This window comes from Oncorhynchus kisutch, linkage group LG15 (assembly GCF_002021735.2).
Source record: "Oncorhynchus kisutch isolate 150728-3 linkage group LG15, Okis_V2, whole genome shotgun sequence".
NCBI lineage: Eukaryota > Metazoa > Chordata > Actinopteri > Salmoniformes > Salmonidae > Oncorhynchus > Oncorhynchus kisutch.
Window position 1 is genome coordinate 13,099,666 of NC_034188.2, and position 14,455 is coordinate 13,114,120.

Consider the following 14,455-nt stretch of genomic DNA (forward strand, 5'->3'; position numbering starts at 1 on the left):
TGTGCCGCCTTATGGGACTCCCAATCACAGCATGTTGTGATACAGCCTGGAATCGAACAAGGGTCTTTAGTGACAACTCTGGCACTGAGATGCAGTGCCTTAGACCTCTGCACCACTCGGGAGCCCCACACACATACAGGAAATGGGATATCCAACTCCCCTGTAGCGGCCTTGTTTGTTTTTGTGTCCCCAGGTAAGCAGAATCACCTGTGCGCCAGCCGTAACGACTGCACCATCGACAAGCTGAGGAGGAAGAACTGCCCTTCCTGTCGTCTCAGCAGATGCTTCCGGTCTGGAATGAGCCTCAAAGGTTACAACTTTTACCATAACATACATGGCCATTAAATGGAGAGAGGGAGAGAAAGAGATCATGAAAAAGAAGGGGGAGGAGAGGGGAGCAGAGAATAAGAGGGGAGGAAGGCTAGACACACCTACTTGTATTTTGGTTACAGGGTCTTTGAAGAAGCAGGAATCATGACTAGGTCTTTAGGTAGGTTTTAATTGACCATGTGTTTTACTCCCTATCCAGTGACTTTCATTGGTAAATTCAGCTGCTTTTCAGGCTGCTTTGGGGAGTTTTGACAGCATGTAGCTACTTTTCCCAACTCAATTCTGCCACATACAAGAGTGGGAGAAGCGGTCTGTGCAACAGAAGTCACAGCAATGGGGCATGCACAGGCAGAGAAGCACCAGGGGAGGGGGTGTGCGGTGAGAGAGGAGGGGAAAACGTTATGTCGGGGAGTGCAGCTGTGCAGCAGCAAGTCAAAATGGTGCTGTGATGTCGTCGTGGCAACAGCAAAAACGTCATCTAGAGAGAAATCAAGGGGCCAATAGCAGATATCACTGAACAATAGTTGGCAACACTGTTTGCAACATTGTGTAGTGATTTCAGATGTGGCACCACAGGTCCCAGTTGTGGGGGGGGAGTTATTTTCCTGGGGCTCAGAGTTTTCTTGATCTGGTAGTAGGCTAACCAAAAGGTTACTACGCAGAATACTCAAATGGCGGCGACGTAGCATAGTGTCGCAATGTTGTTTTTTGTTATGAAAGGGGAGGCTCCTTGCAGTGCGCACTGACATTCGACGTACCCTTCCCGTGGGGGCAGTGTTGTGTAGGCAATGATGTTTGCTTGATTCCTTCATCTGATCAACAGTATAGGCTATAGGCTATGCATCAAAGAAGCCTATTTTGCATTGATAAGCAAATATAATCTGAGCTACTGTTCAAACAACATTGTAGCCTTGTTAGAATCTACCCCAAAAGGTATTTTGTTTAGCAGTAATAACTTGTGATTACAGGCTATTGTGAAATGGTAGAAACTGCTGTAGGCTGATGTGGGAATACATACACAAGCAGAATATTTAACTGGAATCATGTTTTAGGTTACACCGGCAAGTAGAAGAATATTACCTGGGTATATTTTATTTTGTATTATTTATCATTCAGTTTTTTTATATGCAAAAATAGAATCCTTCTCCACCCACGTACACGCCAAAAATAGAATCCTACTCCACCCACGTACACGCAAGTAGATGAACAGAGTTTAGCTTGTAGTAACCTTAACCAACTCCCAGATCCCTAGTTGTAGTAATAAATCAGCTGTAAGGTCATTAAAAAAAACTCCTGGAAAAACTTCTGGCCCTAGGAAGGATGAAAACCCTTTACAACACAGAGAACAACTGGGATTGGACAGAGACTAGCAGGGCTGAGCTGGCTGTGTATGGTGTTGTGTGGCCTTGTGTTGTGTGGCCTCCATCTGTAATGGAATAGATACTCATACAGTGTGTCATCACTATTGTGTTAATTGATTAGTTCAAGCCAATCATTTTGGATTAAAAAGGCCTAGGTAGCCTAGCTACACAAAGTTTGATCACATTCACATTTTCTCAGGACACAAATAAATTGGCCTATTTTAGGCAAAGCTTAGGCTATAAAAACATGTACGTTTCCCCTCAGATGGGATCAGAGCATTTTTCATAATTATCATTATGTTGTTTTAGAAGATATTATGCATTTTACCACAAATTCCACAATTCCATCACTGCAACAATCCCAAAAAAGTAATAAACAAATCAATTGCCAATATTTCTTACATTGCTTCCCGAATGAAAATGCCTGATTTAAATTTAAAAAATGCACTGAAAATAAAAATATACAAAATTAAATTATACAATTATAATTCAATTAAATTAGACTTTTTCTAAATTTGAGCTTGTTAACCATTCCAGTAATGAAAAGGCCAAATGGGGTAAAGGGGTTGTTTGAGAATAAGAACCTCATTCTGAAGGCATATAAGTAGATAAATTAAATCCTACTACTCCTCTAGATATGCATCATGGGTGGATGAAACTTTATGGAGTTTCTACAAGAAGTTGACAAAGTGTTACGGTAATGATTTACACTTAATAAATATTATAGTTTAATGTAAACTCCAACTAGTATAACATTTTTAGGATTTATGGATAGAGTTTTTGATTTGTTAAAAAAGTTTGAAATATCCAATAAATGTCGTTCCACTTCATGATTGTGTCCCACTTGTTGTTGATTTTTCACAAAAAAAATACATTTTTATATCTTTATGTTTGAAGCCTGAAATGTGGCAAAAGGTCGCAAAGTTCAAGGGGCCGAATACTTTCGCAAGGCACTGTATGTCCTTCATAGAGTTATCAGAATTGTACGGGAAGGTCTGCTCATTCCAAGAGTACAACCAATTGATTACAGCATTGCCCCAAAAATGGAGGAGGCAGGTGGCAGTGGGAGGAGGTAGGTGGCAGTGGGAGGAGGCAGGTGGCAGTGGGAGGAGGTAGGGAACTGGCCTGTCTGCTCAATATAAAGGATCAAAAATGGAGGAGGCAGGTGGCAGCGGGAGGAGGCAGGGAACTGGCCTGTCTGCTCAATATAAAGGATCAAAACTGGAGGAGGCAGGTGGCAGCGGGAGGAGGTAGGGAAATGGTCTGTCTGCCCAATATAAAGGATCAAAACTGGAGGAGGCAGGTGGCAGTGGGAGGAGGCAGGTGGCAGTGGGAGGAGGCAGGGAAATGGTCTGTCTGCCCAATATAAAGGATCAAAACTGGAGGAGGCAGGTGGCAGCGGGAGGAGGTAGGGAACTGGTCTGTCTGCCCAATATAAAGGATCAAAACTGGAGGAGGCAGGTGGCAGCGGGAGGAGGTAGGGAACTGGTCTGTCTGCCCAATATAAAGGATCAAAACTGGAGGAGGCAGGTGGCAGCGGGAGGAGGTAGGGAACTGGTCTGTCTGCCTAATATAAAGGATCAAAACTGGAGGAGGCAGGTGGCAGCGGGAGGAGGTAGGGAACTGGTCTGTCTGCCCAATATAAAGGATCAAAACTGGAGGAGGCAGGTGGCAGCGGGAGGAGGTAGGGAACTGGTCTGTCTGCTCAATATAAAGGATCAAAACTGGAGGAGGCAGGTGGCAGCGGGAGGAGGTAGGGAACTGGTCTGTCTGCCCAATATAAAGGATCAAAACTGGAGGAGGCAGGTGGCAGCGGGAGGAGGTAGGGAACTGGTCTGTCTGCCTAATATAAAGGATCAAAACTGCCGGAGGAATAAAAATAGCATAAATAGGAAAGTATACCAGTTTCATTTGAGGACCAGGATGTTGACAACTGTGTCATACAGATTGTAAAATAGTTGGGAAGAGATATTTGATGTACTGATTCCATGGTACAGGGTGTATGAGTTGATATATAAAACAACGCAAGATTCAAGACTTCGTGCTTTTCAGCTAAAATTAGTATATAGAATTCTTGCCACCAACAAAATGTTGAATATTTGGGGCATAAAATCATCGAAGCTCTGCAGATTTTGTTGTGAGGATACAGAATCAATAGACCATTTATTTTGGTATTGCCCTCAGGTGGCCTGTTTCTGGTCTCAGGTTCAGGAATGGCTGAAAATGCATAGCATTGATCTAAAATTGACCCTACAAATAGTACTGTTAGGAGATCTGGAGAGACCGGGTCAGTCAATTACTAATATACTAATACTCTTAGTAAAGGTATTTATCTTCAACACGCAATCTGTAGATTCTATTAGATAGATTGAAATTGTATGTTAAACATCACAGCATAGTTGAAAGATATGTGTTGTGTAGAAACACGAAGTGGGTGGCCAGCAGAGATAGATGGGATGGGCTGAGGGAAGCTGAGGGTTGGGATGGGCTGAGGGAAGCTGAGGGTTGGGATGGGCTGAGGGAAGCTGAGGGTTGGGATGTGGAATTGGAGACAAGTGGGAGTGGAGTTGCTGTGTGAGAGAGAGAATGATGGTCAAAGATAAAGGGGGGGGGGGTCTAAATAAAACATAATGAAAGTACATTTGAATGACACTACGGGACAGTGTTTTTACAACTAATGCCGGTTTGCCTGAGGCTGATGCCGTGCAGGTGTTTGTACACATGCATATACACACACTCTCATTCAAATAAACACATACAAGAACACACACATACATGTAATAGTACCAGACATGCACACAAACATATACAGTTGGCATTGCTGTTATGATTCCAGTTGTCCTTCATGTCCTTTGTTTTAAATGGATAATTATATATATTTTTTTGCCTTGTTGTTTGCTGTTTTCTTCTGTCTTTTCCTTTTTTCTCTTTAGTTGATTCTCTTGGTTGTTGGTGCATTGGGGGTTCTTGGGGTTGGTGCATTGGGGGGTTCTTGGGGTTGGTGCATTGGGGGGTTCTTGGGGTTGGTGCATTGGGGGGGCTTCTTGGGGTTTGTGCATTGGGGGGTTCTTGGGGTTGGTGCATTGGGGGGTTCTTGGGGTTGGTGCATTGGGGGGTTCTTGGGGTTGGTGCATTGGGGGGTTCTTGGGGTTGGTGCATTGGGGGGTTCTTGGGGGTGGGGAATGGAATTAGTTGTATTTTAATTGAATTTTTTCTGGGGGAGACTGTGGGAGGGGTCTTGAATGGTTGAGGGACAGCTATTGGGGAACTGTGGGGGGATCTTGGAGGGTTTGGGTTTCACAAGATTTTGATCATGAAAAAGGAAACTATGACATATATTTTATATCACTCATGCACACGCACCCTCACACGTATTACTTTAGTGTTACCCCTTCCTTGTGTTTTTTGTAATAAATAATAATAAATAAAAAAATAAGGACAACAGTTTTCAGCTGTGCTAACATAATTGCAAAAGGGTTTTCTAATGATCAATTAGCCTTTTAAAATGATACATTTGGATTAGCTAACACAACATGCCATTGGAACACAGGAGGAATGGTTGCTGATAATGGGCCTCTGTGCGCCTATGTAGATTTTCCATAAAGAATCTGCCGTTTCCAGCTACAATACTCATTTACAACATTAACAATGTCTAAACTGTATTTTTGATCAATTTTATGTTATTTTAATGGACAAAAAATGAGCTTTTCTATAAAAAACATGGACATTTCTAAGTGACCCCAAACTTTTGAAAGGTAGTGTATATTCACCCCACCCAGTATTGTAATCCAAACTTACCAGAAAGCATGTAGTCCTTGGCTCAGACAGTGTAGTCGTGTGGACTCAATAGCATCTCATTAGTGTGTAAGATCTTGAGAATCAGCCGTACATGTGATGGAAGTGTGCACTGCACATGTGATGGAAGAATACACTGTGCATGCAGAGGGTTGCAATTCCATTTAATTGGGGATAGTATAACCAAAATATGCCACTAGACCTATAATTGTGTATCCCACAAAAAAGGTTCACTGTTAAAGCTCACTTTTTTGATGACTTTGAGAAATTCCCAGGCTTAACTTCCCATGGAAAATTTCTGGAAATTTACCGGGAAATTTCCAACCCTTTGCAACTCTATTTATGGACAAACTGCAGTGACATATTTTGTGTTTTATTCAAATCAGTTAGGTTTTTCAATAGTAAAATTTTATAAAATGACCCAATAATTTAATCCAGACGCATTGCGGTAATGAGAATATGGAACTAGACATCTTAGTCCTCAGAATGATAGTTGATTTTTGCAGATGCATCATGGTTTTGTAATTCAATTTGCTACAGACATGTTTAAAACTGATTCCATGACAATCACCCACCTGCAGCTGTGGTTGTTATCAGTAGGTTAAAATTGATCAGATTAATTGTGCATGTTGACAAATCAAGAGGCATTCAAATTGATATTTTTGGGTGGCAGGTATGGGCTTCCATATAAAACAGCTCATTGCAGCGGAGTCACTAATACCCATGTTTTCAGTCACAATTTGCCTTTGCCACATGTAATTGTAATGTAATGTAATTACAATGTAATGGTTTGCATGATATTGATACAAATGAAGCCTGGTTAGTTGTAAAGTAGGTCCTTGTACTTGTATATGTGTATGAGAGGGTTAATCCTTCACTTTTTTACATGTTTACAGTACTTAATTAATAAAAAGATGCTGTTATAGCAACTCTGGACTTTTGTCTTGAAGCTAAAATGTAATGTGTTCTCAGTTTGGCCAGACGGCCAGCTCTAGAAAGAGTCTTGGTTCCAAACTTTTTGCATTTAAGAATGATGGAGGCCACTGTGTTCTTGGGGACCGTCAATGCTGCAGAAATGTTTTGGTACCCTTCCCCAGTTCTGTGCCTCGACGCAATCCTGTCTCTGAGCTCTATGGACAATTCCTTTGACCTCATGACTTGGTTTTTTATTCTGACATGCACTGTCAACTGTAGGACCTTATATAGACAGGTGTGTGCTTTTCCAAATCATGTCCAATCAATTACATTTACCACAGGTTGACTCCAATTAAGTTGTAGAAAGATCTCAAGGATGATCAATGGAAACAGGATGAGCACCTGAGCAGAATTTCGAGTCTCATAGCAAAGGGTCTGAATACTTATGTAAATAAGGTATTTCAGCTTTTCTTTAAGTTTTAATACATTTGCAAATATTTCTAAAAACCCGTTTTCACTTTGTCATTATGGGGTATTGTGTGTAGAATGTTGAGGGAAAAAATATATTTAATCCATTTTAGAATAAGTAGCGTCTGAATGCTTTCCGGTTGTGTTGTACATGCTTGTGAATTGTTGCATTATCAAGTAGTGTAATATTTCGGAAGAAAAGTCTCTTGTCATTGTTAAATAGTTTGTGCCTTCTCGCTAGTGGCTACTGTGATATTTACGGTCAATTTGAGTTACGGACCAAGAATGTCACATGGCCAGCAGCCACGGCAATGATGTAATGTGAATGGAAAAATGGCTTTCTTTTTCTCCACCCCGCTCCTCAGACTCCTTTATATCTCCTAGTGGTAATGGGGCCTTTCTCTCTGTCCTACTTCTGTGTGTGGTGCATTTCAGGCCGCAAGCTGAGGGGAGCTGGCCCGCTGAAAGGAGGAGTGGAGGGGGGAACACAGGCACCCGGCAAAGAGAGGACTGGAGAGAGGGGAGGAGAGAGGCCTGGAGAGAGGACTGGAGAGAGGACTGGGGGATTACAGTTATCCACCGTTTCCCCACAGGCTAAATGTGAGGATCAATATTACCATATGTAAAATATTTTTCTTAACCAGAATGCTATTTCTTCAAGTGAGCCCTGACTAAGAAAGCAGTTACAACTCAATTCAGAATTTACCCCAACCCTGGATGAAAGGCAGCACATATTCAGTCTCAACTGGTTTCATTTAGTCTCCCATCTCATGTCTCAATTCACCTTGCCTTGTTTCATCTCATATCCCTCTCTGCAGGCTGTGCTGCGTCGCAGGCTCCCGCTCTTGGCCCCTCCCCCAGTCTACGCCCCTCCCTCCTCAACATTCTGAGTTCCATTGAGCCAGGAATGGTCAACGCAGGCCATGACACCTCCCAGCCAGACTGTTTCGCCTCCCTACTGTCCAGCCTCAACGAGCTGGGAGAGAGACAACTGGTGTCTGTGGTGAACTGGGCTAAAGCCATGCCAGGTAAACCATTCTTCATGTATCCTACTGTTACCTAACCACTACATGTTACCAACCCACTAACCCTGTATCCTACTGTTACCTAACCACTACATGTTACCAACCCACTAACCCTGTATCCTACTGTTACCTAACCACTACATGTTACCAACCCACTAACCCTGTATCCTACTGTTACCTAACCACTACATGGTACCAACCCACTAACTCTGTATCCTACTGTTACCTAACCACTACATGTTACTAACCCTGTATTCTACTGTTACCTAACCACTACATGTTACCAACCCACTAACCCTGTATCCTACTGTTACCTAACCACTACATGTTACCAACCCACTAACCCTGTATCCTACTGTTACCTAACCACTACATGTTACCAACCCACTAACCCTGTATCCTACTGTTACCTAACCACTACATGTTACTAACCCTGTATCCTACTGTTACCTAACCACTACATGTTACTAACCCTGTATTCTACTGTTACCTAACTACTACATGTTACCAACCCTGTATCCTACTGTTACCTAACCACTACATGTTACTAACCCTGTATTCTACTGTTACCTAACTACTACATGTTACCAACCCTGTATCCTACTGTTACCTAACCACTACATGTTACTAACCCTGTATCCTACTGTTACCTAACCACTACATGTTACCAACCCTGTATCCTACTGTTACCTAACCACTACATGTTACCAACCCACTAACCCTGTATCCTACTGTTACCTAACCACTACATGTTACCAACCCTGTATCCTACTGTTACCTAACCACTACATGTTACCAACCCTGTATCCTACTGTTACCTAACTACTACATGTTACCAACCCTGTATCCTACTGTTACCTAACCACTACATGTTACCAACCCTGTATCCTACTGTTACCTAACCACTACATGTTACCAACCCTGTATCCTACTGTTACCTAACCACTACATGTTACCAACCCTGTATCCTACTGTAACCTAACCACTACATGTTACCAACCCTGTATCCTACTGTTACCCAACCACTACATGTTACCAACCCTGTATCCTACTGTTACCTAACCACTACATGTTACCAACCCACTAACCCTGTATCCTACTATTGCCTAACCACTACATGTTACCAACCCACTAACCCTGTATCCTACTGTTACCTAACCACTACATGTTACCAACCCACTAACCCTGTATCCTACTGTTACCTAACCACTACATGGTATTAACCCTGTATCCTACTGTTACCTAACCACTACATGGTACCAACCCTGTATCCTACTGTTACCTAACCACTACATGGTACTAACCCTGTATCCTACTGTTACCTAACCACTACATGGTACCAACCCACTAACCCTGTATCCTACTGTTACCTAACCACTACATGTTACCAACCCACTAACCCTCTATCCTACTGTTACCTAACCACTACATGTTACTAACCCTGTATTCTACTGTTACCTAACCAACCCTGTATCCTACTGTTACCTAACCGCTACATGGTACTAACCCTGTATCCTACTGTTACCTAACCACTACATGTTACCAACCCTGTATCCTACTGTTACCTAACCACTACATGGTACTAACCCTGTATCCTACTGTTACCTAACCACTACATGGTACCAACCCTGTATCCTACTGTTACCTAACCACTACATGTTACCAACCCTGTATCCTACTGTAACCTAACCACTACATGTTACCAACCCTGTATCCTACTGTTACCTAACCACTACATGTTACCAACCCTGTATCCTACTGTTACCTAACCACTACATGTTACCAACCCTGTATTCTACTGTTACCTAACCACTACATGTTACCAACCCTGTATCCTACTGTTACCTAACCACTACATGTTACCAACCCTATATCCTACTGTTACCTAACCACTACATGTTACCAACCCTGTATCCTACTGTTACCTAACCACTACATGTTACCAACCCTGTATCCTACTGTTACCTAAACACTACATGTTACCAACCCACTAACCCTGTATCCTACTGTTACCTAACCACTACATGTTACCAACCCACTAACCCTGTATCCTACTGTTACCTAACCACTACATGTTACCAACCCACTAACCCTGTATCCTACTGTTACCTAACCACTACATGTTACCAACCCACTAACCCTGTATCCTACTGTTACCTAACCACTACATGTTACCAACCCTGTATCCTACTGTTACCTAACCACTACATGTTACCAACCCTGTATCCTACTGTTACCTAACCACTACATGTTACCAACCCTGTATCCTACTGTTACCTAACCACTACATGTTACCAACCCTGTATTCTACTGTTACCTAACCACTACATGTTACCAACCCTGTATCCTACTGTTACCTAACCACTACATGTTACCAACCCTATATCCTACTGTTACCTAACCACTACATGTTACCAACCCTGTATCCTACTGTTACCTAACCACTACATGTTACCAACCCTGTATCCTACTGTTACCTAACCACTACATGGTACTAACCCTGTATCCTACTGTTACCTAACCACTACATGGTACCAACCCTGTATCCTACTGTTACCTAACCACTACATGGTACCAACCCACTAACCCAGGTGTGATAGAGAGAGCTGGGGGACAGAGAGCTGGTCTGTGTATGACTGTTACCTAACCACTACATGGTACCAACCCACTAACCCAGGTGTGATAGAGAGAGCTGGGGGACAGAGAGCTGGTCTGTGTATTACTGATATCAGTGCTGTAGCCTCGGTTCTAGTTTTCTATGTCCTTCCCACCAGAGGGGGCTCTACTCATCACGTATTTTATTCTCCCTGCACTATGGGTTTCAGACAGCTTCATGTAGAAGACCAGATGTCAGTGATCCAGTCTTCATGGCTGGGGTTGATGATGTTCTCTGTGTAGGTTTCAGACAGCTGCATGTAGAAGACCAGATGTCAGTGATCCAGTCTTCATGGCTGGGGTTGATGGTGTTCGCTCTGGGCTGGAGGTCTTACACTAACACAGATGCTAGAGAGCTCTACTTCGCTCCTGACCTCATCTTTAACGAGTGAGTACTATTGTCTTGCTGAATACAATATCGATGACAATCTCTCTCTGTCTCTAGACAATAGACAAGGGGAATGTTTGAAATTTGAAATGTTGTATTATTGGTTATATAACAACACTCTCTCAATCAATTTCACTCCCTCTCATCCTAACTCCCTCTCATCCTAACTCCCCCTCTCTCTCCCTCGCAATTCAATTTATTAGCATGGGAAACACATGTTACCAAATGGAATAGACATAAACAAACATTACACTCTCTCTCCTCACCCTCTTTCTCTCCGTCTGTCTCTCTATCTCTTCTCTCCACCCACCCCCCCACCCCAGTCAGAGGATGCGTGTGTCCAGTATGTACGAACACTGTGTCCAGTTCCGTCTGCTGTCCCAGAGGTTCTGTATGCTCAGAGTCACCCAGGAAGAGTTCCTCTGTATGAAGGCTCTGCTCCTCTTCAGCATCAGTGAGTCACATCACTGACACACTGAAACTAAGTGACTGTATCATTATCTGGTTCAATATTTGCTTATTTCTTTGTGTCTTTTAGTCCCTGTGGAGGGTCTGAGGAATCAGAAGTGTTTTGACGAGCTGAGGATCTCTTACATCAAGGAGCTGGTTTGTCTGGCCAGCCAACACGGAGAAAAACACCATACACAACGCCTGTTCCAGCTAACACAGCTACTGGACTTCCTACACCCGGTAATATTACCTAAACCTGACCTCTAACCCCTAACCCATACACAACGTCTGTTCCAGCTAACACAGCTACTGGACTTCCTACACCCGGTAATATTACCTAACCCTGACCTCTAACCCCTAACCCATACACAACACCTGTTCCAGCTAACACAGCTACTGGACTTCCTACACCCGGTAATATTACCTAACCCTGACCTCTAACCCCTAACCCATACACAACGTCTGTTCCAGCTAACACAGCTACTGGACTTCCTACACCCGGTAATATTACCTAACCCTGACCTCTAACCCCTAACCCATACACAACGCCTGTTCCAGCTAACACAACTACGCCCGGTAATTTAATGATAATAATAATGATACTAGATTTAATTAGTATAGCGCTTTTCATTACAGCAACAATCTCAATGACGCTCATAAAACAGTCTAATCTTTCAGTTAGCCTATTGACAGTTCTAGCTGGAAGGTCTTTCACAGTCATCCACAGTCATCCACAGTCTTTCACAGTCATCCACATCCACAGTCTTTCACAGTCATCCACAGTCATCCACAGTCATACACAGTCTTTCACAGTCATCCACAGTCTTTCACAGTCATCCACAGAGGCAGGTGCCAGTTCAACAGGTCACATCCTGTGTCCAATTCACTCTACATGTCCACTTACCTGACCCGTCCACGTCTCTACCGACCGAGGCCCAAATGAAGGGTTGAGGCCCAGATGAGGCCCAGATGAAGGGTTGAGGCCCAGGTGAAGACTGGGGCCAAGATGAAGGGTTGAAGCCCAGATGAAGGGTTGAGGCCCAGATGAAGGGTTGAAGCCCAGATGAAGGGTTGAGGCCCAGATGAAAGTTGAGGCCCAGATGAAGGGTTGAAGCCTAGATGAAGGGTTGAGGCCCAGATGAAGACTGGGGCCCAGATGAAGGGTTGAAGCCCAGATGAAGACTGGGGCTCAGATGAAGGGTTGAAGCCCAGATGAAGGGTTGAGGCCCAGATGAAGGGTTGAAGCCCAGATGAAGGGTTGAAGCCCAGATGAAGACTGGGGCCCAGATGAAGGGTTGAAGCCCAGATGAAGGACGGGCCAAGATGTGGGTTGAGCAGGGGTGAAACGATGCTTAAATCCAGGGGGGAAACAAGCTGGAAGTCAGGTCACCTCTTCCCTTGGAAACTCCTCTGAAAAACATGTAGCACCAACCTGGGTGAAGTAATGCAGCTGCTAAGCTTTATGGGCATGAAGCTCACTACAGTCAAAAGCGATAGTCCACCTTGAAATAAACTACTACTAACTAAACCTCTGCCATCTTCAAAAATTCTCCAAGCCTCTGCCATCTCTTGTTGTTTCAAATAAAGTTGGCAGCTAAATAGCTTCTCGGTTCAGGTGGTAAAATAACTGACTTGCCAATCTTGCACTGCCGTGGATCAATGTATTGTAATGAATCAGACAGGAAGTACGGCTCGAACCCTCAACCTTCTGGCCCGAAGCCCAGAGCGCAACAACATGCTCTTCTTGCAGTCGATATCCGCACTTATAAACCCAGGATTGCTACAATATATACAATCAAAACTTACTTCGCTAACAAAATAAAAAGTTGATCAAAAAGAAAACAACTAAAACTTAAAATATGTACAATATTTACAGAGCTCTCTGCGCCATGGCAACCACAGAACTGACCTATCCCTGACCTCTAACCCGTAACCCGTACTCAACACCTGTTGTAGCTAACCCAGCCAGTGGACTACTTACAGCAGGTAATATAGACCTACTACCAAGGGCCAGCCTAGCTTTTTGTGGGCCTGTCATGGCAAATAATGTCCCCTGGCCAAATAGTGTCCCCTTCTGCGTCACAATGGAATTCGATAAATTATTAGTGTCCGTTGCTATAACAACGGTGGGATTACCTAATTACAGCCTAAATGACCTTCTTTTCATCATCGCTATGCAAACAAGGCGGATTTCCGCAGCAATTTCGCTGTTTAAACAGGTTTTATTTAGCTGACAAAATGAAAACATTCATTCAAACTACTTTTGGGTACCTTGTTAACATTACAACATGAAATCCATGTCTTAAACATTATTACGTTTCGGAAATGTCAAATAAAATGTGTCATCTGCTTGACACATTAAAGTTACTTACCTTACAGACCAGGAAGTCAGATCATTGTCACTCCATTCATATGCAAATCCATTTGATTCATACATTGGCTCGTCTGGCCGTCATGTTTATATTTGATCCTGCCTTTCCCTTATCTACGCTGAAATAATATATTTTCACTTAGACCTCGTTTAGGATTCATGTTGTTCTATCTCACATAGCTCATTAGTACCCCCTTGTGGTTGAATATATATGTATTTATTGTCGGTCCTAGGATACAACAATGAATAATGTAGAACAAATAAATACCATCAAATGAAACCTTACAACAATGAACACCTTGTGAAACAGCTGTGAAAAACAACCTGGCAATATTTCAGATTTAAATACATAACCTTTGATAGTTTTTGGTACAGTTGTGTCATTCATTTTGTACACTAACATGGCAATCATAGACTAAAATACTGAATTCTGGTGTGTGCAATATAGAGGAGGGGGTTGCTGTGTGGGTGGGTGGTTCTGCCTGTCACCTATTCTCAACAGGCAGGCAGTCTCAGAAGGGAGACTTGAAGAGGGAGACTGCAAAGTTCAGGCACTGATGCTCTCTTTTTTCTGAGTGTTTGCAGCGCTAGTGTTTTTAGTTCATCTGTGTATCTCACATATTATGTGCCCAGTATGATAGAGTATGATAGAGTATGATAGAGAATTATAGAGTATGATAAGAGCATGATAGAGAAT

At 43.0% G+C, this 14,455-nt stretch overlaps 1 protein-coding gene across 2 annotated transcripts in view; it reads left to right on the top strand.

Annotated features, from left to right (window-relative positions):
* LOC109876091 (progesterone receptor-like) overlaps positions 1-14,455 on the top strand; it is a 55,291-nt gene that overhangs the window by 5,418 nt on the left and 35,418 nt on the right. For both annotated transcript variants that reach the window (XM_031789686.1, XM_031789687.1), the window contains exons 3-8: positions 194-310; positions 7,305-7,469; positions 7,688-7,897; positions 10,793-10,937; positions 11,261-11,391; positions 11,476-11,627. In XM_031789686.1, coding sequence (XP_031645546.1) covers positions 194-310; positions 7,305-7,469; positions 7,688-7,897; positions 10,793-10,937; positions 11,261-11,391; positions 11,476-11,627 — 920 coding nt within the window. The remainder of the gene's footprint in view (positions 1-193; positions 311-7,304; positions 7,470-7,687; positions 7,898-10,792; positions 10,938-11,260; positions 11,392-11,475; positions 11,628-14,455) is intronic.